Source organism: Macrotis lagotis, chromosome 6, assembly GCF_037893015.1.
Source record: "Macrotis lagotis isolate mMagLag1 chromosome 6, bilby.v1.9.chrom.fasta, whole genome shotgun sequence".
Taxonomy (NCBI): Eukaryota; Metazoa; Chordata; class Mammalia; order Peramelemorphia; family Peramelidae; genus Macrotis; species Macrotis lagotis.
Window position 1 is genome coordinate 30915914 of NC_133663.1, and position 23048 is coordinate 30938961.

General features: G+C 37.8%; 1 protein-coding gene across 1 annotated transcript in view; it reads right to left on the reverse strand.

Moving 5' to 3' along the window:
* Positions 1-23048, reverse strand: part of SLC7A14 (solute carrier family 7 member 14) — a 91211-nt gene that overhangs the window by 44984 nt on the left and 23179 nt on the right. The window contains exons 2-3 of the mRNA XM_074192519.1: positions 6583-6819; positions 2949-3166 (exon numbers count right to left, since the gene is read on the reverse strand). Of these exons, the coding sequence (XP_074048620.1) occupies positions 2949-3166; positions 6583-6819 (455 nt within the window). The remainder of the gene's footprint in view (positions 1-2948; positions 3167-6582; positions 6820-23048) is intronic.

Sequence of the window (23048 nt, forward strand, 5' to 3'; positions counted from 1 at the left end):
ATGGACATCAGAGTGCATCTGTTGCATTTCCCCAGACCCCTTTCTGTAGCACAGAGCCTGCCTATCTACCTACCTATCCAAGCCCCCCCCACCAAAAAAAAAGCAAAACTAAAAAGATGATCTGGGATTCAGACCCCACTCTTTTGAATTCAAATTATACTTAACTTCTACTACATAACATCAAGAGCATTGATCTCTGAGTCAATTCTTCACTCCTACTCATGCCATGGCTTACCCCTTCCTAGAATTCTCATTTGTGGATAAACTTGTGGGTAGATGAGAAAGTATCAGAGAGCAACTATCAAAAATCCATTTCAAGGACTGGAAATGAAACATACTCAAGGAGTTCAAATTTTGCAGTTTGGAGATCATGAGAAACCTGAATTTACTAAAGCCTTTCAGATGAGAAGATATAAAAGATCATGAGTAATCTAGGTTGGATGCCAAGAAATGACTGAAGTTAAGAGCATGAGTCACTCAGGTTGAACATGAGAAAAACTGCACTGAAAGTATAAAAGTCTGGAAATATGAGTGCATTTCATTCCTTTTTGGCACCATGTTTTTAAACTAGTGACAGAATGTCACTTCACTTATTTTTGGTCACTTATTCACTTATTCTTGAACTTTTAATCCATTTCTTATGTTTGAGTGAGTATAATGAAAGAAGGTGTTGCAAGAATTTCCTGCTTGGTGGGTCTGGGAAGGTTTGTACTACTCTTCTATAGCCATAGGACACCATCTTGGGGTCACTTTTACATCACAATGAGGTGTTAATGAGGAAATTAAAAGAACTTTAGAGTAAATATGAAAAATTATTTCATATCTTTCCATGTGATCTCTGGTTATTGGACCATAGATTGACTGTCACTCCAGAAGTCGGCAATGGGGATGTCAAGGGCACTTGAAATATTGGAATATTTAGTGAGAAGAGAAGACTGGGAGGGGTTAGTTTGAAAGGCTGTTAAATGGAAGCATGATTACGTTTAGTCTATATTGTCTTGAATAAGTCTAGTCTTGGCTCTGGTAGAGCCATTTTGGATTAAAAATGGGATTAGTGCATAGAAGGAACATGGAAGTCAATTTGGCTCAATATTTTAAAATTATTTCTAATTTTTTGGGTAAAAAGTATTTAAAATGAATGTTTCCCTTACTATTCCACTCTGACTATATTAAAAAATAAACAGCCTCCCAAATACATATCTCAACAACATATATCTACATAGTCCCATGAAACAAATTTCCTTTTATAAAGACTGTCAGTCAACCAACATTTATTAAGTGCCAGGCAAATGCTTCATAAGTAGTGAGTTTCTTATTAGTAAAGAAACTGAAGGAAAAGATTGAATGATCACTTGTTGGTGAGGCTCTAGAGAGCATTTTTACTTGAGGTATGGTGGGATTGGACTAGCTGTCCCTTCATTCTTGGATTCCATGGGGAACCAAAAAACCAGAAGCCACCCTTGTTGATTTGGGATTATTCCAGAGTAATCTTGTTTGAAGACTATGGAATGAACTGAAAGATCTTTAAAAATGTTTCCCAGTGCCAATAGCCTATAATTATGTCACTTTGAGGTTGTTTAGGGAAATAAAAATTTAACAGTTGAACATCATACTTCAAGGCATGACTCATCCATCATCATAGATGTTAGCTATCACGCCACATTCTTTTAAGTTCCCTTCAAAAGTAAGAACTATGTCTTTAAAAATAACTGATGTCAATTACTTGCCATCCTCATCTAATGGATAAATGGGGAATTTAAAATGGGGAGTTTAAAAGGCTAACCAAAGTAGGGTGATAAACGACATCATCTGAGTGTTTTATTGACTTATTTTTGAACTTTTAATCCATTTCTTATGTTCGAATGAGTAGAGTGAAAGAATTTCCTGCTTGGTGGGCCTGGGAAGGTTTGTACTACTCTTCTACAGCCATTGGGCACCATCTTGGGGTCACTTTTACACCATGATGAGGTGTTAAGGAGGAAATTAAAAGAACTTTAGAATAAATATGAAAAATTATTTCATATCTTTCCATGTGATCTCTGGTTATTGGACCATAGATTTAGTATAGGAGGTTATATAACTCCACGTTCTTACTATAGCTGTAGATTGGCATCGGAGTCAAATACTAGTTCTGTCACCAGCAGGACCGTGGACAAGTCATATTGCCACTCTGGACCTGCACTATAATGGAATATAGAATTAGGATGGAAAGAACCTTAGAGATCATCTTGAACAACCTTGTCATCTTATAGATGAGAAAAATGGAAAAATTACTCCCCCAAGATCACACATGTAAAAAAAAAAAACCCAGAAAGAGTAAGATTCTGATCACAAGCATTTGGTGTTGTATTCATAATTCTTTCAATCACACTATAGCTGCTTTATCTTTGAGGGGAGGGCACTTTCAGCAAACTCTAAAATAACAAAACCAGTCAGTTTGGAAGGAAGCATCCACTGATCACCCAGAGAGGACTTCTTTATTTACTTATTTTTTTTACAAGGCAATGGGGTTAAGTGGCTTGCCCAAGGCCACACAGCTAGGTAATTATTAAGTGTCTGAGGCCACATTTGAACTCAGGTCCTCCTGACTCCAGGGCTGGTGTTCTATTCACTGTGCAACCTAGCCACCCCCCCCCCAAGAGGCCTTCTTGACAAATTTCATGAGCTTTGCATAAGCATCCAGGGTCATTTTGTCAAAAATGAACTAGACCTTTTTCCTATGTTTCTCTTGCAAGGAACAGCTGACAGTGACAACACTGAGGTTTATAAAGAACTTGGTCCTACCTAGGGAGATACTGCAGCTATTTTATTGATGAAAGAACTGAGATCAGATAGGATTGCCACTTTCTTCATGTACCTGTTTCTGATCCTTCCAATTCTTGGTGTGTCCTTCCCTTAATACCTTCAATCACCAACCTCATTTACCAATAACTCTGGAAGAAACTTACCCCTGACCATCCATGAGGCAGGAACTGTCCTTCAGCCCAGTAGCTTCCATTGATGAAGAAAAGTCCAGCAATCATGATAAACACCCACACGGCCAAGTTGAGCACGTTAAGGACATTGTTGAAGCCCACAGAATTTTTCACTCCCAGGGCAACAATGATGGTGACAATGACAGCAATGACAAGGGCCAACAAGTCTGGATATGATTCTTCTCCTTTTCCTGTAACACGGAGGAGGCAGGCACCAATTACTTTCATAGTCAGAGAAAAATGGCCATGGGAATTCCACCATGAGACACCAATTTGCTTTAGAAATATTGGGGAGATTAGAGCATGGATTAGAGAAGACTAGAAATCTTTTCTGTTTGTTTATGTGCGTACGTACACATGTGTTGCAGCCCATATTTGTAGGCTGCCTATTTGCGTATTTGCAGACTGGTTGAGGTATATTGCTTTTCATGAAACAATGCCTGGCTTGGAGGCAGAAGATTAAAATTTTGGTTTTTACAATTCCCTTGTCATTTAATTCACTGGAGGCAAAGTACTTAACTTCTAGGACCCTCAGTTTTTCTCATCTGAAAAATGGGGATAAGTAGTAGTTCCAATTTCCTTTGTTATGAGGAATATACTTTACTTTTTACTTTTTATTTATTTATTTTTTACAAGGCAGTGGGGTTAAGTGCCTTGCCCAAGGCCACACAGCTAGGTAATTATTATGTGTCTGAGGTCGGATTTGAACTCAGGTCCTCCTGACTCCAGGGCCGGTGCTCTATCCACTGCATCACCTAGTTACTCCCTACTTTACTTTTTTAAAAAAAAATCATGTATTTAATGAGTTTTCAGCACTCGTTTTTATAGAGTTTTTTCCCTTCCACCTTTTTGTTCCCTTACCCTAGGAGAAGCAATTAATCTGATCTAGGTTACATATGTACAATGGTTTCATACATATTTCCATTTTAGTTATGCTGTGGAAGAAGAATCTGAAGAAAAGGGGAAACTATGAAAATGAAAAAAACAAAAAATAAATTTTAAAAGGTGAAAATGGTATACTTTGATCTACTTTCAGATTCTATAGTTCTTTCTCTGGATGTGGATGGCATTTTCCATCTAAGGTTTTTCAAAACCGTCTTTGCTCTATTTACTTTGTCTTTCTAAAATTAGAATTATAGGTATAATATTTATGTGGCAAAACTCTTAATTCCTACTTGCAAGGTTTTGTAATATCATTAATTAAAAATGTTAGATTCTACTCTTGGCTTCACCCTTTTCCCATTTCCTTCTTAAGTTTTTGTAAATGTATAAGGAAGATTGAGAACCATTGGAAGATACTACAACAGATTTTGCCTGTGTGTATGAATGTGCAGAGACAATGGAAAGTCGAATATAAGATCTTTAAGATTAGAGATTATTTTTTTTTGATTCTGTCTTTGTATTGTCATCACTTATGAAGTGCCTGACAAATAGTAGGCGTATAGTCATAACACACCATTTATGCAATACTTGCTGTATACTAGCATGGAGTTAAACACTTTCTAGTTATTATGTCCTTTGAGTCTTACAACAACCCTGCTAATAGGTGCCATTATTATCCTCATTTTATAGAGGAGGAAGCTGAGTCAGACAGAGGTTCAATGACTTGTCTGGGATCACAAGACTAAGTGTATGAGGCTGGATTTGAACTCAGTTCTTCTAAACTCCAGGTCCACTGTTCTATCTGCTATCTAATTGAATTAATAGGCCCATAGATCTAGACTTTAGAGGTCATGTAGCCAACTCCCTCTCTTTACAGATGAGGATATTGGGTCCCAGAGAGTCTGCAGGAAGCATTTCTCATTTCTCCTCCTTTCTAGTACTTTCTCTTCTTTGAGTATTTTCTATTTATCCTATCTATGGCATGTGTGTTATTCAGCTGACTCCCTCTTTAGATTGTAAGCTCCTTGAAGGCAGGGACTGTCTTTTGCCTTTCTGTTTATCCCCAACCCTTAGCACCAGTCCTGAAGTGTAATAGTTACTTAATAAATATTAATTGACTGATTGATAGATGAAAGATTTGAATTCAGGTCCTCTAAGTCTTGCATATTTAAACCTCTACCCCCTGGCCTTGAAGCAACCTATTAATCATTTAACAAGTGTTTATTATTATAGCCTATTCCCCAAAACCTTTTTTTTAATGCTTTGTTTTCCCCATTAGATTGTAAACATCTGGAGGGTAGGGACTGCATTCTCCCTTTCTTTTGTATCCCCAGAGTTTAGCATCAACAAATATTTGTTGACTTAGATCTTGATTAAGCATCTGCTGTGGTAGATGGGTATGGTAATGGGGAGAAAGGGATAAAAACAAATAGTATTTGTTGTCAAGGAATACACTTTCTATTGGTTAAAAGGCAATACAACATGGAAGCTAATACAAATATTAAAAAATATATGGTGGGAGGAGGGCATGATATTCTTCGATTTGTTCATTAGCAAATTAATTCTGTGGCATGTGAGCTCTTTTCTTCTAGAACTAAACAGGAGAGAGAGACTCAAGGGAAGCCCCTCAGTACTGCAGAGCTGAGAGCACTGGAGGACCTGGCTTCTCCTCAGGTGTTATCATTTATTAGTAGTGGAACTTTGAGTGAGTTACTCAGTCTCCCTGGGTCTCACTTTCCCCATCTCTTACATGAAGAGGTCAGACTCAATAATCTCTAAAATGTTTGCAGAGTCCATAATTGAGATCTATTTGGACAATATGGCAAAAAGTGGAGATGCTCATTTTGGCTTGATGTATTTGTTCTTCTTAAAGATAGCTGGATAGTATAGTCTCTTTTTCTTCTTTTTTTCTTAGCAACCTCATAGAGGGAAACAGACTTTGATATAGTGGAGCATTATCTCAGACCTCAGTGCAAATCCCACCACTTATATAAGTAAGTTATTTTATCTCTAACCTTCAGTTTCTCCATCTCTAAAAATGGGAATCATATTAGTTGTAATGCCAGCTGACAGGGTTATTATGGGTACCAAATGAGAAAATATCTATAAGTGCTTTGCAAATTTTAAGAAATATAAGATCATAATATTAATGATGAGATTGGACCTTGGTTCAAATTACACCTCTGATATTGACTACCTGCATTGCTTTAGGCAAGTAAAGTCACCTTTTTAGGACTCAGTTCCCTCTTTCGTGAAATAAGGGAGTTGAACTGACTGAGGTGTTTTCTGGCTTTAAATTTATGATCCTAAGAGACTTGCCTGCTATTGTAGAAATGTCCTGGAGAAGATACAGGAAAGAGAATGAAATCTTTCTCCTTCCTTCTAAAATAATAGGATCAGATACTAGGGTTGAAAAGAGGCTTTTTCAGGTCCTTTGAACTTGGATCCAGTCTCCTTTGTGACCAGAAGTTCACCTTAGTTAAATGGAATAAATTTAATTCAACTGAACTATATTACAAACTTTTGTAGGTAGGATTTTTTTTTAACCTGCCTTTTTTTCTCCATTATGCATAGCACAGAGTAGGGAATGAATAAATATATTTGATTGGGATTAGTAAGAGGTAGAATGAGTCTGAAATCTCATAGGATGTATCTGTTGCATGGGGTCTGAAGAGATGGCTATGCAAGGATCTGCTGAAGTCTAAGTGTTTTCTCAGATTCTTACCCAGACCATTTAAAGTCCCCACGCTGTCAATCATCCAGCGGCTGATGGTGTGATTTGCCAGGGAGTCAAACATACTGCTTAGGGCACTGGCTCCTGCTGCGGTGCCTATCAGGTACTCCAGGATCAGATTCCAGCCAATAAAAAATGCCACAAACTCTCCCACTGTGACATAACTGTAGGTGTAGGCTGACCCAGTGGTCTTCGGAACTCGTACTCCAAATTCAGCATAGCAGACACCTGCATGGGGCACACATACAAGATAGTTCTTTGAGACTGAAATAATTGGAAGGGGGAGAAAGCCTTTTAAAAGGTTGTTATCCCCCTTGGATCAAATGATCATTATTTGAAAGAATATAATACTTATAAGAATATACACTTTACAAATATGAATCCTCTTTAAAGTCTTTTCTGGAAAAGATGGTCAAAGACAGAAAGTCCCCATATACACAGCAAAAGTATCATTTTATGAGAAGCAAAGAAATGGAAAAAAAAGCATCCGTGGATTAAGAAATGGCCAAACAAATTGTGGTATATGAACATCATGACATATTACTGCTCCTTAAAAAATAATGAATGCGAAGAATCTAGAGAAGCATAAGAAAATTTTTATGAAATGATTCAGAGAGAAAAAAGTAGAACCAGAAAAAGAATATACAGTGACTACAATGATTTAAGTAGAAAGAACAAGACAAACTCAAATTCGTTGTGATTATTATAATTTTTAATTGATATCTTTTTTATGTTGACATAGTTTCTCCCTTTATCCTCCCCCCTGAGAACCATCATATGTGATAAATATTTTTAAAAATAAGATAGAATTAGCAAAGTTGATCAATATATTGAAAAAGTCTGAAAAAGATGTGCAAGTATCACAACTGTGAATGTCCCTCTTTTGCAAAGACCTAAGATGAGGATGTTTTCCTCATCTTTCTTCTTTGGAGCTATGCTTATTCTTATAATTTTGCAATATTCATTTCTGATTGTTTTACAATTGTTCATTTCATTTACATACTTGTAGTCCCTGGAAATGCTATTTTCTTTCTTTCTTTTTGTTATTATTAAGGTAATTCTTAAGTGTATTTGAACTCAGGTCCTTCAGGGCCAGTTCTCTATCCACTGCGCCACCTAGCTGCCCTGAAACTGCTATTTTCTGAGCTCTTCTTGATCCTACATTGGATTATGTAAATCTTTCCACACTTCTTTGTTTTTTAAATCATATTTTTTGATTTTTACAGCACAGTAAATATTGTTTACTGTGTACATTCTTATACTCCAATTTGTTTGATCATTCCCTAATCTACATCTTTTCTAACACAAGAATGCTACTATAAATATTCTGGTGTATTTGGAAAGCTTCTTCTTATAATAAATTCCTTGGAGATATAAACTTAGTAATTAAATCTTTGGATCAAAGAATATGAACATTTTATTCCACTTTATGTAGACAATTTGAATTATTTTCACAACTACCCCAACAATCAACATTTTTTTTTCCTTTCCATAGGCCCTCAAACATTGACTATTCCCATCTTTTGTCATCTCTGCCAATTTGTAGGATGTGAGGTGAAACTTCAGTGTTTTGATTTGCATTTCCTTTATTATCAGTTATCTGGAACATTCTTTTATATGTTTGTTAATAGTCTACATTTTTTCTTTTCAAAACTATTTCTTCACATCATTTAACTACTTATTTGTTTGGGGAAGACTTTTAGACTGAATTGCTTCTGAATTTTAAATATCAAACTTTTATCTGAGAAATTTGATACAAAGATTTTTTTCCCTCCAATCTACTGTTTTTCTTCTTATCTTAGGTACGTTAATTTTATTTGTGCAGAACTTTTTCAGTTTCATGTAATCATTTTTTCCTTTTGTAATTACTTCTATCCCTTGTTTGGCTAGCAATTCATTTTCTACCCATAGCTCTGAAGAGAATATGATTTAATTATTTTCTTTAATATTAAGATAAAATATTGCTTTAGAATTCATTGTGGAATATGGCCTAAAGTATTGGCTTAAGACTTGCAAACTGCTAGACCACTTTCCAGTTTTCCCAACTGCTGTGTCATTATAATAACATAAAAGAGACAACTGAATAGTTGGGAGACCATGGCTATGGAATGATATAGATATAGATATTGTCAAATACAAATTGATATATTGATTGGTCTTCTTGAATTATTTTTTTAAATTATTCTTTGTAAATAAAAATTCCTTGGGAAGAGATTGGAGAAAGGGATAGATTTAGAAATGATTGTGATGTAGAAACAAAAGGCATCAATAAAACAAACCAAAATGTTTTCTCCATTAGAAATCCTTTGAAGAATGAAGACTACTAGGGTGGCTAGGTGGCGTAGTGGATAGAACATTGGCCTTGGAGTCAGGAGTACCTGGGTTCAAATCTGGTCTCAGACACTTAATAATTACCTAGCTGTGTGGCCTTGGGCAAGCCACTTAACCCCATTTGCCTTGCAAAAACCTAAAAAAAAAAGAATGTAGACTACTTCAGTCTTGCTATACTTTTCTGACCTTAGTGGATTTCCTTTTTTTGAGTTAATCTGTGTGTATATTTATATTTCCTTTGTCTGTTGAAATTAAATTGGAACCAACTGAATGGGTCTGGTATTTGTGGTAATTTAGAAATTGTATTTCCTGCCTTTGAGATACATTGGGCTCCTGTGTTCTAAATATTCTCATTCTTCTTTCTGAGTCCACCTATCCCTTTTCAAGACTTGCCCATTGCTGAAGACTTCCTAACTCTGTGATTGATATGGAGATGGGATATCTTGGACATTCTCTGGCAGTTCCTCAGCATCTCCCTTCCTGTGGCATCATAATTGGGAAACCAATTAGATAAGTTTGTCAGATTGCCATCTAAACCAATGACTTTAGTCATTAGATAAGAACATCATTAAACCAGTGACTTACCCTGCTTTTGTGAATTATCCTGACCCTACTATTTTGGAGGGTGAAAGATCCAGGAAAGTAATGAAAGCTTCTTGTTGCCTAGAAGGGCAGCTTTAGAAGGCAGGAAACCTCATCCAGGCTCATCATGACCCCTGTGCTCCTCTTGCCACAACCTATAGGTAATTAAACCTGATGGTCTGTGACCTCCCTGGTTGTTTCCCTTATTACAGTATGTCCTTTCACCCTCAGGTATCCTTAGACACTCCTGCTCTCACACAGTGGATAGAGGACTGGAATCCAGAAGACCTGAGTTCAAATATGACCTCTACTTCTCTGAGCAAGTCATTTAGCCTCTCTGTGCCTCAATTCTTTCTCTGTAAAAGGGTATATTATAATAATAGTGCCTATCTCACAGGTAGGTGAGTACCTATCTCATAAGAATAGATATGATAAAATATATAAAACTTTGCAAAACATAAAATTCCGGTTACTATTATTATTTCCTGCAACCAAATTTCCATCAAGAGATTCATTCCTTTAACTTTTTAAGCATCTTCCTTTAACAGATATCTTCCCCCAACATTTAATGACAATTGATTACTAATTACTACAAATTAATTTCCTAACTCATGTTTTATCTGTGAATTAACTAACCAAAACCTTGAGGGAATAGGAATTTTTATGGAGTTATAATGGGACCTGAGGGGTAATTTTGGAGTTTGGGAAAACCTGGTTTACCCCTAGTTATGTAGGGACATCATGAGAACAAATATTCCAGGGAAGGGCATGGGGTGGAGGAGAGCTCAGAAGAATGGAAAAAACAAACTGATGATTTCACCATTTTAGTTGGAAATGATGATTGAAGGATCACTCCTAGTCAATTGGATTGGAGAGGCAGCTAGTGGAATGACAAGTGTAGCTTTGGAATTGGGGGTCTTAGTTTTGAATCCCAGCTCTGCTACCTATTGATAGTGTGACCTTGGACAAGTCACTCCCCTCTGGATCTCATCCCATCTATAAAATGAGGAGGTTGTTGGGATGATTTCTTAGGTCTCTTCCAGTTCTTTCTCTGAACCTCTTGTCTGAGCTCTTGTATCTTCTAAACCTAGATGTCTGGTTTCTGAACCAACTTGAAACAGAACTTCACCCTGAAGAGAAAAACATTAAAGACTCCAAGGGTTGAGGCTCCCTGGAAAGATAACTAAAGAACTCCAAGAAGACCCAGCAGCCATCACAGTCTCCACCCTGGGATCATTGATGCTGCCTATTTAAAGGATCTTCCAATTGATAAAGGACATTTATTTAGAGGTCATTCCCACTACAACTAAACTGCAAACCTTTCAGGAGATATAGATCCCCATTACCCTCAGGCTGCTAATTGTTGAGAGACAATTTCTAGATAGGTTTGGACTCAGGAAGCCTGCCAGCTCTTCCTTTCATGGGTATAAACATGGCCCATGGGTCAGAAAGGGAGGAGAGTCAACTTGCAAAGAGTTCCATTATATTACTCTAAAGGCTCTCAAGGTTTAACCTCCTCTTTAGTTCATAAATAGAACATAAGACCAGAGATTTAGAGTTAGAAATCAATCAATAAACATTTATTAAAGGCACTGTGCTAAGTCCTGGTGCTACAAAGAAAGGCAAAGTACAAAAGACAAAGGGACTCTGGGTCTAATTGGGAGTAGCTTTAAAGGTCAACAAATTCTAACTCCTCATTTTGTAGATGAGGAAATTGAGAAAGAGAGGAGTTACATGATCTGCCTAGCATCACACACCTAGTAAGTATCTGAGAGGGGATTTGAATTCAGGTCTTTATGTCTCCAAATCTAACAATCTTAGCTTTTGTACACCCAACTCCTTAAAGCTAGGGAAATATCAAGAAAAGGAATAATGGATTCTTTAAAACCTCTGGGATATCATTTTCTCTGCATTAGTGAATTTCCGATGACTTAAGGATAAAATGCTTCTGCCAATTTAATTTTTTTCTGGGGAGCAGACTTTGCTGGATTTTGAGAAAAATCTATTTGGTTCTACTTGTCCTTGTATGGTTGAAGTTATTGATCCCATGATTGATAGTCTTGTTTAGCTAAACAAATGGCTGATTCCATTTCCAGAGAATAATCCATCAACTTCTCCTGCTTCCCTGAGACTGTCTGTCCTTTTTTCCCCCATGGAGGATATTTTGCCAGACTTTATCATTACATCGCCTGTGATGAAGTGGATTCCAGTCAGTTTTTACAAATATGTCTGGAAGAAAAGTAATTTGTCTGGGTAGTGAATATGTCTTCTCTCATCTCCTTCCCTTTGGTTGAGCAGAGAAATCTGGGTAGAGCTTTCCAGAAATACAGCAACAGAAGATGTTTACAGAGCAGGGCCTGCCATCAGTCAAAGAGCTCTGTTGCAACCAAGGAGTGACATCCTATAATCAAAGTAAGCCAGTGAATGGGGAACTCTCCAGTACTTTGAAAGAATGACATATAATTTATTAAAAATGAATCATAAGTGAGTGAAGTAACTCAACAGAGGGAGGATTGAGCTATTTCAAATTAGAGGATAGTGAAAGACTATTTTATTTAAAAGTCAGAGGATCTAGGTTCAAACCTCAGCTCAACCACTTGCTAGTCTTTGATCATGGGTCAGTCTATCCATCTTTCTTGGCCTCCATTTCTTCATCTATAAAATGAGAGGGTTGGATTAGATGATGTTTTAGGTCCCTTCCAACTCCACATCTTTGCCCTCTTCCTATGAACCTTTCTGAGTCTTTGATTGGGACACAATGGACATCACTTAAAAAGGATCTATTGAGATTCTTAAAGAATGTAAAATAAAGACTTATCATTAGGCTGAGAATGATTTTCAATAATGAACAGTGAAGACTCTATAGTTTTTCTTTAGTGCAAAATTCTTACATTGTGATTCACAGAATCACAGGTCCTTGCATAGATTTAAAGCTGGAAGAAACTTTAAAGATCATCCAGTCTATCACCTCATTTTAGAGATAAGGAAACAAGACTAGATAGGCTTTGTGATTCTCACAGTAGCAGAACTAGATCTGAACCCAGGACCTTTCTCCAAATTCATTTCTTTTGCCTGAACTATGTTGAATATAATTCTGTCAACAGGCTAGATTCTATAGCAGGCTTAAAATTTCAGTGCTTACAAGGATCCTGCATTTTTCTCTCCAAGCTTATCTCACCTTTCTCCACTTAGATCAGACTAGGGCCTGCTAGGAAGGAATCTTAGAGACTACTTTCTCCAAATCTCTCAATTGCCAGATGAGAAAATGCAGACCCAGGTAAGTTAAATGACTTGCTTAATGGCACAAGATACATAACTTAACAGGGATACAAATCCACATTTTTTGATCCCCCATCCATTCAAAATTTACTACATCATCCTACTGTATGTCCCTCATTCCCCAGTTCCACAAATCTTTTTCTTTTCAGTGTTTGCTAGTATTTGAAATTTGTGAGAGACCTCCTCTGATTTGAGCCTCTTGAAGTATATTTGATAATGGATTCTTATAAATCAGGCAGCCACGATCTCCCCAAAGTCCCCAGTTTAACCTCACATCAAAAAACAAGATGTGTTCTTTCAAAACTGAATTAATAGGCATGTAAGCTCCAAATGTCAGACTTCAGAAGATCATCTTGCACCTGGAAGGTTCTTGTAACAGGAACCCCTGAGGGAGGTTCACTTGGATGGCTTTAAAATCATGCATGGTGCCCTTGAATTAATGATGACTTGAGTCAAGTGAAAGCCTAGGCATTATTGTTGGCTGATTCTAACAATGGGACTCTTCCTTGTATAACCCACATGGAGAGAAATGTTGAACAGGGGATGGGGACGTATTTTCTTTGGCATGAGTTAAAAATCCTACCTCATGCCTGTTGCCTAGGTAACCTGGGGCAAGTCAGTAATGTTATATTGCTGTAGACAATTCTCTGAGTGGAAGAGTAGGTACCAAACTGCACTGTTAGAAAGAGTTTCTCCCTGAGACTTCCCTATCCTAATAAACTCACAAATGTGGTTCATAAAGAAATGTTGGTTTAGTATCCATGATTTCTGAGACATGACACTCACTTCACTGATTCAAATTGCAATCCCTTTATGACTCTGTAGATGGTCTTTCAGAGTACATCACCTTTGGAGATAGCTTATCATTAAACCTTTCTAAACTTAACCAGGCTAGTCTTTGCAAGGAATACACATTATATAATTCATTCCTAGGCACCTACTAGAAGTCTTTAGTTTTGTGATTTGTTTGTCTTGACTGACAAAGTCTTTGAGAACCAAGGTTCTTCTCCTTCCAACAAATGGGAATCAGAGGAGAACTTTTATAGAATAATGGTTATTATGGGAGGCAGTGTGGAGCATTGGAAAGAGTACTGGATTTGGAATCAGTTCTGGGTTCAAATTCTATGTCTGCTAATTGCTGTTGTTGAATTTTTCTGTCATGTTCAACTCTGTGATTGCACGGACCATTGCACAGGAAACCCTTCTTTTATTCACTATCTCTTGAAGTCTCTTCAAACTCATGTCATTGCTTCCATGATACTATATGTTCATCTCCTCTGCCACCCTCTTCTCTTTTTGCCTTCAATCTTTCCCAACATCAGAGTCTTTTCCAATGAGTCCCAGCTTTTCATTATGTGGCCAAAGCATTTAAGCTTCATCGTCAGTGTTTGATCTTCCAGTGAATAGTCTGAATTAATTTCTTTCAGTATTGCTTGATTTTATCCTCTTACTCTCCAACCAACTCTCAAAATTCTTCTCTGACACCACAATTTGAAAATGTAGCTTTGGTGCTCAGGTTTCCTCATAGTCCAACCCTCACAGTCATGGAAAAACCATAGCTTTGACTATATGGATCTTTGTCGGCCAGGTGATGTCTCTGCTTTTTAGTAGATTGTCCAGATTTGCCATAGCTTTCCTTCCATGGAACAAGCATCTTTTGATTTCATTGTTGTACTCATTGCTTGCAATGATCTTTGAGTCCAAGAATATAAAATCGGACACTACTTCTATTTTTTTTCCAGAAAGTGATATACTCAACTGCCAAGATCTTAGGGTTTTATTTTTGCCGTTAAGCTTCTAACAGCTTATTCACCTTCATTAAAAGACTTCTTAATTCTTCACTTTGTGCCATCAGAGTAGTATCATCTACATATCTGAGATTGTTGATGTTTCTCTCAGCAACTTTCATTCCAACTCTTGAATCAATCAGCCTAGTATTTCATGTGATGTATTCTGCATGTAAGTAAACTAAATAAGGTGACAACATACAACCCTGTCATATTCATTTTCCAGTTTTAAGCCAATCAGTTGTTCCATATTCGGTTCTAACTTCTTGGTCCACATGCAGTTTTTGAACCTGCCACATTTTGTTTTGACCCACACAGTCAAAGGATTTTCGTGTAGTCAATGAAATAGAAGGTGATGTTTTTCTAGAACTCCCTGAATCCAGAATCCAGAAAATGTTGGCAATTTAACTTTTATTTCCTCTTTGAAAGTCAGCCTGCTCTTCTGGTAAGTCTTAGTTCACAAATTGCTGAAGCCTAGTTTGTAGAATCTTAAGTATAACCTTACCGGCAAATAAATGGAGCACAATTGTTCGGTGATTTGAGCAATTTTTTTGGCATTGCCCTTCTTTAATTGAGATTAAACTAATTTTCTCAAATTCAGTGGCCACCACTGAGTTTTCCAGTTTTGCTGGCACATTGAATTTTTTTTTAACATTTTAACAACATCATCCTAGAGAATTTTAAATGGCTCAGCTGAAATTCCATCAGCTCCACTAGCTTTGTAATCACACCACTGTGGTTATCTGTGATGTTAAGATCTTTCTTATAAAAGTCTTTTGGTATTCTTGCTGCCTCTTAATTTCTTCTTCCTCTGTTAAGTCTCTACCTTTTTTTTTTGTCTTTTCATGCCCATTTTTTTGTATGAACATTTCTCATAATAATTCTAATTTTCTTTTGTTCTACTTACTATTTCCATAACCTAGGGACAAACCTCTTAACTTTTCTCCATCTTGTTCTTCTCATCTTTAAAGTGAGAGAACTGGATGACGCTGCATGCTAAAAACCAAACAAACCCTGTCATTTTTTGTTCATTGTTCATCATGAATATATTGAGCACTTCTCCCCACTAATTTCCTTCAAGGTAGTCAGTCCATTGCCATCTCCCTCCTCTAGATATTTCAAGAAGATATTCTGATTGAGTTGAAAAAAAAATACCCAACTTTCCAAGAGGAAATCCTAATGGACAGAAATAATTGAGGAGAGTGAGTTATTTTTCTTTATCCTCTATCCCATTGGCAGTGAAGACAAAGATTGGCAACAAACCCAGAATCTGAGAAAGAGAGAATACAAACTGGTTTTTTAAAATATGAGTCAATATAAAATTAAGGAAAGAGATATATTTGTAAGGTGCGAGGAGAGGTCTACTTCCATTAGCTCTCTTGCATAAGCAGATTGTAACTAAAAGACCTTTGGAAAAGGAAGAGAAGGCTTTAGAAACTTAGCTACATGAAAAAGTGTTGTGAAATTTATGAAGAGAGTTTGGAGATGGAGAGCTGGTCCTCTCAGGAAGGGAGTGGCTACTATCTCCCGAGAATTAAAGAGAACTTTAGGGGATATGAACTCCAGGCAAAACAATATAGGAGGCAAAAACAATCTGGCAGGGAGCAGCAATTGGTGACATTTAAGAGAGTGGTCACTAGAATTGAGAGTTATAAGAAAAACAATGCTATCAGAGGATACTCAAAGGAAATATGAAGGAGAGACCTTTAAGTGGAAGTCCTATCTGACTTGATACTATAAGGGACTGAGATTATATCAGTTTCTGAGGGGAAGGTAATCTCTGGTGGATATATTTTCTACTAGTTCTCATAGTAAGCTACTGATTTCTCTTAATTCCCAAGTTAAACTTCATTATATTTTAAGCCTTGTGAATTCTGTGTTTGTAAGGGGAGCTGGTACGATATACTGTGGTTTGTAGTTTCTATACTATAGTTTGTAGAATTTAGGTACGGGTAGTAAATCAGAGAAAAGCATTTCCTGATCCTCCTAGCTACTAGTACCTTTCCCCACTGGAGTTATCTTGCATTGATTTTGTATCTAGCCCTGGTTTATAATTTTAATTTCTAAGCTATAGATGCTCGGGTTGAAATATATACAACTGATCCTTCAGCCAATTCAGTTTCCTTCAGCACATTCCCTACTAGCAATGAGACTCACAGGATGTGGGAGAAATGTAGCTTGGTAGAGTGGAATGCACCCTTGGGCAAGAATCAGAATATCTGAATTCTGGTCTTAGCTGCACTAATTTGTGATCTTGCACAACTTTTCTAATTTTTCCTGAGCCTCAGTTTCCTTATCTGAAATATGGGAGGAGAGCAAAACATTTCCTCTGACTCCATCACTGGAATGATACGGTAATTCAACACGCCATTGAATGTGAACCTGTTTTGAAAACCATAAGGAACTGGGGAAGTTACTGTTATTTTTTATGTTTAGTGGGAGAGTGGCAAGGTTTCAAATGCTTGAAAAGGAAGAGTGGTGTGTGCTCTCGCATAGGAAACAGCCCAAGTTCTACTGGTTGACTGGTAGTTTACTGGTATCTCTTCTAAAACCATGATATGTGAATGTGTGTGTATCTTTATGTAAATGAGCATCTATATTTGAATGCGTATATATGTGAATGTTTGTGTTCCAGTGTATAGGGGGAACGTCTGGACCCGTATGGTGAAATCTTTGATGAGGAAGCTTCCTCCACCTGTGACAAACCAACAGCATATTAACAATGGTAGAGTTGCCCAGAGACACCAAAAGCTGAGTTGACTTCTAGCGGCAGGATCTAAGTCCTAGTTTCTCATGATTCCAGATTCCATCTGTTCACTTGCCTGTGATGTTCATTGTCACTTTTCATGGTGTTTTAGGTGAAGAGAATCACATAATTATAGAATTTGATAACTGGAAGGAACTTCAGGGACCGTATAATCTTTTTTTTTTTTTTTAGGTTTTTGCAAGGCAAATGGGGTTAAGTGGTTTGCCCAAGACCACACAGCTAACCATGTAATCTTAATCTGGGGTCCATGAAAAAAATTTATAACTGAATTTCAATAAGATTGGTCTCCTTTGTAATCCCAAGTATTTTATGCATTAAAAACAATTGTGAGAAGAGGTCCATAGGCTATACCATACTGACTGCTTAAAGGGGATCATGTACTCAAAAATGTCAAGAACCCCTGGTCTAATGTGACTCATTTATGTTTTCTGACTATATTGGACAACTCTTTTTACTTGATTACTGAGTTCTAAAGAGCTCAGGTGTCCATCTAATTTTTTGGTGTGTATTAAGAGTCCTATTCTTGGAATCCTTGGTTTCAAACTCCAGACTCAAAGATCTGTGTGACCTAGCTGTGGATAAACTACAGGACCTGAAGTCAGGAAAATCTGAATTCAAATCCTGCATGAAGTGCTTACTTATGCATGACCTGGGCCAGTCATTTGACTTTTTATAACCTCAGTTTCCTAACCTGTAAGATGAATATAATAGTAATAATGATGATGATGATAATAGTGGTTACCTCCCAGGGTTGTTGTGAAGGTCAAATAAGATAAAATATGGAGATTTGCAAACCTTAAAGTGTAAGTAAATGCTTACTATTATTAGCACTTTGAACCTGGATCACCCCATTTGGGAAATGGGGACAATATTATTTGTATTACCTTCCTCCTAGAGCTGCTGTAAAGCAAAGCACTTTAGAAGCTGGCAATGCCTGTATAGATGTGTTATCATCATGTACTGTCTCTTCCTTCCTTGTCCTTCTAACCCACTGGCATATATCTCTCTGTTGGTCACTTAGGGGTGACCTAACTCAAATTGCACAAGAAACATTTTTCTAACTTCATGGAAATGGATTAGAACTTCCAGCTGAATAACCTGCTTAGCCATGAAGTCTCCAATCTAGACAGCTCCTAAGAACCACTGTAGGAAATTCTTTCATGCCCCTTTTTGGTTAATGGATTGTGTATGATTCATTCCCCATTTGAAGTCTAGGCTATTTTTGTAATCACAGAATCATATGGTTGAGATCTAGAAAGGACCTTACTAGGTGATCTGGGCCAGTGGAGAGAGCAATGAATCTGGAGTCAGAAGATCTGAGACAACATCTCAGCTGTTATCATCTTTGTGATCCAGGACAAGTGACTTGGTTTCCTTCAGTCTCAATTTCCTCATTCATAAAATGAGAAGGTTGAATTAGAAGATAAACTCCTAAAGTTGAACAGAGAGATCTCTGAGGTCTCTTTCAACCAGAGATCTATGAGCCCTGGGACCAAAATTTGTAAGGATTAACACTTCAGAGTTACAAAGTAATTTCACTTTATAGAAGAGACCCAGAAAAGGGATGTAATTTGCAGTAGTGAGCAATAGGTCTTAGGTCTCCTGGCCACAGAGACACTACTTTTGCCATTATACCATAAGATTCACCCTATGTAGGAGATGAAATCACAGAAGAGAAAGTTAAACTAGAGTAACATTCCAAAATCATAAAAAGCTGTTTCTAAAGCGACTCTGGTTCTCTTGGTGTGATATTGAGATATTGAGCCTTAGTTTCCTCATCTGCAAAACAAGGGAGAACATTGGCCTGGATGACTTCTAGGGTCCCTCAAAACTCTTATGTGAATATAGCTTGTAGGTGGCTAATGTCATATATTACAATGGGTCTTTGTCCCATCTATAAGACCAGTGAAATACTTTTGAAATGCTTTTAAGTGCTGTGTATAGTCCATTATGTGAGTGTGTGGATTTTCCTTGAATTTTGATCTGTGTTGGTAGCAGCCGTATCTTAGTCTCTGGGCTTAGGGGTTTCAGTTTCTAGTTCTCACCTTAAATATAGCTTTCCCTCCCATGTCTCCAGCATGGGACTCTAGGGGTAGATAAGGAACTATAAATCACTCTCTCCTTCCCTTCTCCCTTTTGCCCCCAACCCTTCTTCCTTTAGGGAAATTATGGTTAGTGGATCAAAGACCAAGTGACTATATTGAGAATGAGAAAATGGAACTCTGCCCCGACCTTATCTTCTCTCCTGCTCAAGGTCTTTTGCAAGGACAAGAGGTGAGGATAGAATAATAGCTAGAAAGCTGGTCTTGGAGTCAGGAAAATCAGGGATTCCATCTTTCCTCTGCCCTAATGGGCCTTGTTTTCCTTATCTGTGAAAGGAGGGGGTTAAAGCATGGCTTCTGAAGCCATGATCTTATATCAGTGCCCAATTATGCTCCCTCATGAGAACATAATGGGTAAAGATAATAGGTCTTATTTGTGAAGTGCTCTAAGGTTTACAAAGTATTTTATGGAGATTGATCTTCACAACAATCTTGTAAGGTGGCTCTTCTTCTTCTTCTTCTTCCAGTTTTTCAGATGAAATTAAGGTTTAGGGAATTTAGACGGCTTATTCAACATAGTATAGTTAGTATTAGAGACAAGGTTCTGAGTCCTAGTCCATCAACCTCTTTACATAGCAGGAAACCCTGATTAAATCTAAGGAAATTGAAATGAGCCTTAGGTACTGGTTACAGGTCAGGAACAGCACAAGCAGGTAGGGAGGTGACTGGGGTGCAGAACAGAAGAGTAGGTCTTAAGTATTTCCCAAGGATCATGGGACATAATGATCCAATTATAATTCCTCTTGTGGAGACTTTGTACTGAAGGGTGGGAATTGTTTGCTTTTATGTATTGTGTCTGCCAATATGTATATTTTTTGTTATGAAACTTGGAAGCAGCTGTCCCAGGGAGGGCCATGAACCAGGACTCAACCTTCTGAGAGAAAGGAAAAGGGTTTGAGGAAGCAGAGCCAAGAGAAGGTTTGCATTGTTTACCTTTCCCAGGGTGTGTGAGAAACAAGAATGGGGTGGGGGGCATCTCTAAGAGGGGTGGGTCCAGAACAAGAAATGAAGACCAATATGGGAGAGGGATCCCATGCTGGGAGCATCACACAGAGGCCAGGATCAGAAGAGATCACAGTGAACTGAGTATATGGATTCACAAGGCTATATGACCTCGGGAGAGGAGGTGGTCCAGACACCAGTCTAGGACAATTGGGCAGAGACATCAACTTCATAAATAAGGGCAGAACTAGTCAGAGGAAGCAGCTCACAAACTTGCTTCCAATAATCCAGCCAGATCAGAGAAAGGAACTCTTTTCCCAGGAAGCCAAGAAAGGATAGATTCACCAATCAGGGCTATTGACAATGGGTAGAGATGAAATCATCAACAGAGGGGTCTGGTAAGGAAAGGAGAACATGTCATGGCCAAAGCTGGGAAGTTGATTCCAGGAGAATTGGATCCCACCAATATTGCCAAGCTGAGACTTTAGCTAGAGACCAGTAACTAGAACCTAACATGATGTCTGACACCTAGCTGGTGTTTAAATGTTTATTGATTCATTGCCTGAACTGATCTCACATGGAACTGAAATGATTGAGCCAGATAACCGCAAGGATAAGACTTTGTGGAAGTAGGGGATCAACGAGGACAAAGAAGAAAGATTAAGAAAAAGCAAGGCCTGATTCCACATAAATGTATTGTTTAAGGCCTCTGTAGACTGCAACTTCCTTCCCTTATATTGTAACCATCTTGGGTGAAGTAAACTTCATGAAGGCAGGGGATTTGTTTAGTTTTAGACTTTTTTTTTTGTATTTCTAGTGCCTAGAACAGTTTCTTTCTCACAGTAGGCACTTAAATTGATGATGGATAAATGAATGAATGAATGCTAGCCTGTAAGCCTGGGGTATTTTGGATATTGCTATATTTGGGAAGGAGATATACCTATTAATGTGACTCCTAATTGGTGGGGTGAATATCTACTTCACACTGTAGACTTATATAAGGGGCAGAATTGGTTCAAAATATTCTTTGAGTCAGACCTTTGGGGAAAGAGATAAATGTGTTTGCAGACTTTCTTTGGGACCAAAGCTGCAGAAATGGATGAGAACCCTAAAAAGTGCTGATTTCTAGTTTGACTCCTTAGAAGCAATCTCTTTTTACTAGATGGTAATTTTCCCCTGGATGAGATTGGATTCTTTCTCTTGGCTAGAGCTGATATCTTTTCTTGTTACTATAAAAGAAGAACTCATTTACTCTTTTATATTTTTTCTGATGTATTCTAATCTGTATAACTTTTCCAATTCCTCTTTACTATTTTGCTTAGATAAGTGGGTTTGCTCACTATTTGCTAATAGGAATGGCCTTTTGAACTGCCAGAATTTGGTGGGAAGGGGTCAAGTCAATGGGTATAAGCTTGAGGCTGTAATCCCTACTCAAAGACTACTGAGTAGCTAAGAAACTTTTGTTTTAAATCCCCAAAAGCATAATATTTGGGGGTGGGGTAGAGAAAATAGCTATAATTCTAGTCCAGGACCTTTCTCCAAGACTGGAGAAAAGGATGCTTAACCTTGGGGCCCTTTTCCCATTTCCCTCAAGTCAGAATCAACTCTTCCTTGGAGAGAGGAGAGCAGGTGCCACATATTCTCTATCAGTTTTCTCTCATGAGTCACATTTAGACAGCCCATATGGACATATGCTTCTTACATGGGGGCACACACACACATATATATCATAAATGCTTAGTTATAAAGTCCTTTGCTTGTAATTAGTATTAGTGCTTCCTCCATCTGGGCAGATCATTACCACTGTATGAGTTGGAAGATAGTCCTTGTGAGTTGTTATAGCTGAACAATTCATTTTCTTTTTCTCTTCCTCTCTCTCTCTCTCTTTTCTTTCTTTCTCTCTCTCTCTCTCTTTTCTTTCTTTCTTTCTTTCTTTCTTTCTTTCTTTCTTTCTTTCTTTCTTTCTTTCTTTCTTTCTTTCTTTCTTTCTTGGCTTTTGCAAGGCAATAGGGTTAAGTGACTCACCCAAGATCACACAGCTAAGTATTAAGTGTCTGAGACTAGATTTGAACTCAGGTCTTCCTGACTCCAGGGCCGGTGCTCCATTCACTGTGCCACACATAGTTGTGGCACAAGTGATGAGCCTCTCAGAGCTTAACTAGACTGGTCCTCAGATGCACAGATAGTTCATCACTCGGTGAGTAGGACATGCCCAAATCAGTGTTCCACTGGCACATCTTTAAGAAACTGGGGTCATCCTGGCTCTCCAATGAGTCATTGAACTAAGACTTAAATGGAGTCACAAAAAACATTCAAAACACCTAAAAATAGGATAATGGGAATTTCAGGATCTTCAGGAACATGGTAAGGGAAAAAACACCTTTATGTCTTTTTCCATTGAACATGGAGATACAGGGGTCCAGGAGAAAGAGAAGCAGTCAGCACTTGGGAAGGAATGCCAGTGAATCAAGCTCTGGAATACACCAGTTGCTCATACTCCCAACTCACTGAAGGAGATGACCCTTCCCCTTGCCAAGACAAACTCTTCTATATATATGCCTAAGTGGTTCCATTCCATCTCATCTCCCTCAGCAGATTGCCTCCTCAATCATTGCTCCCTCTCCCATCCCACTTTGCCATCCCCATTATCTTCAATCTCTCCTTGCC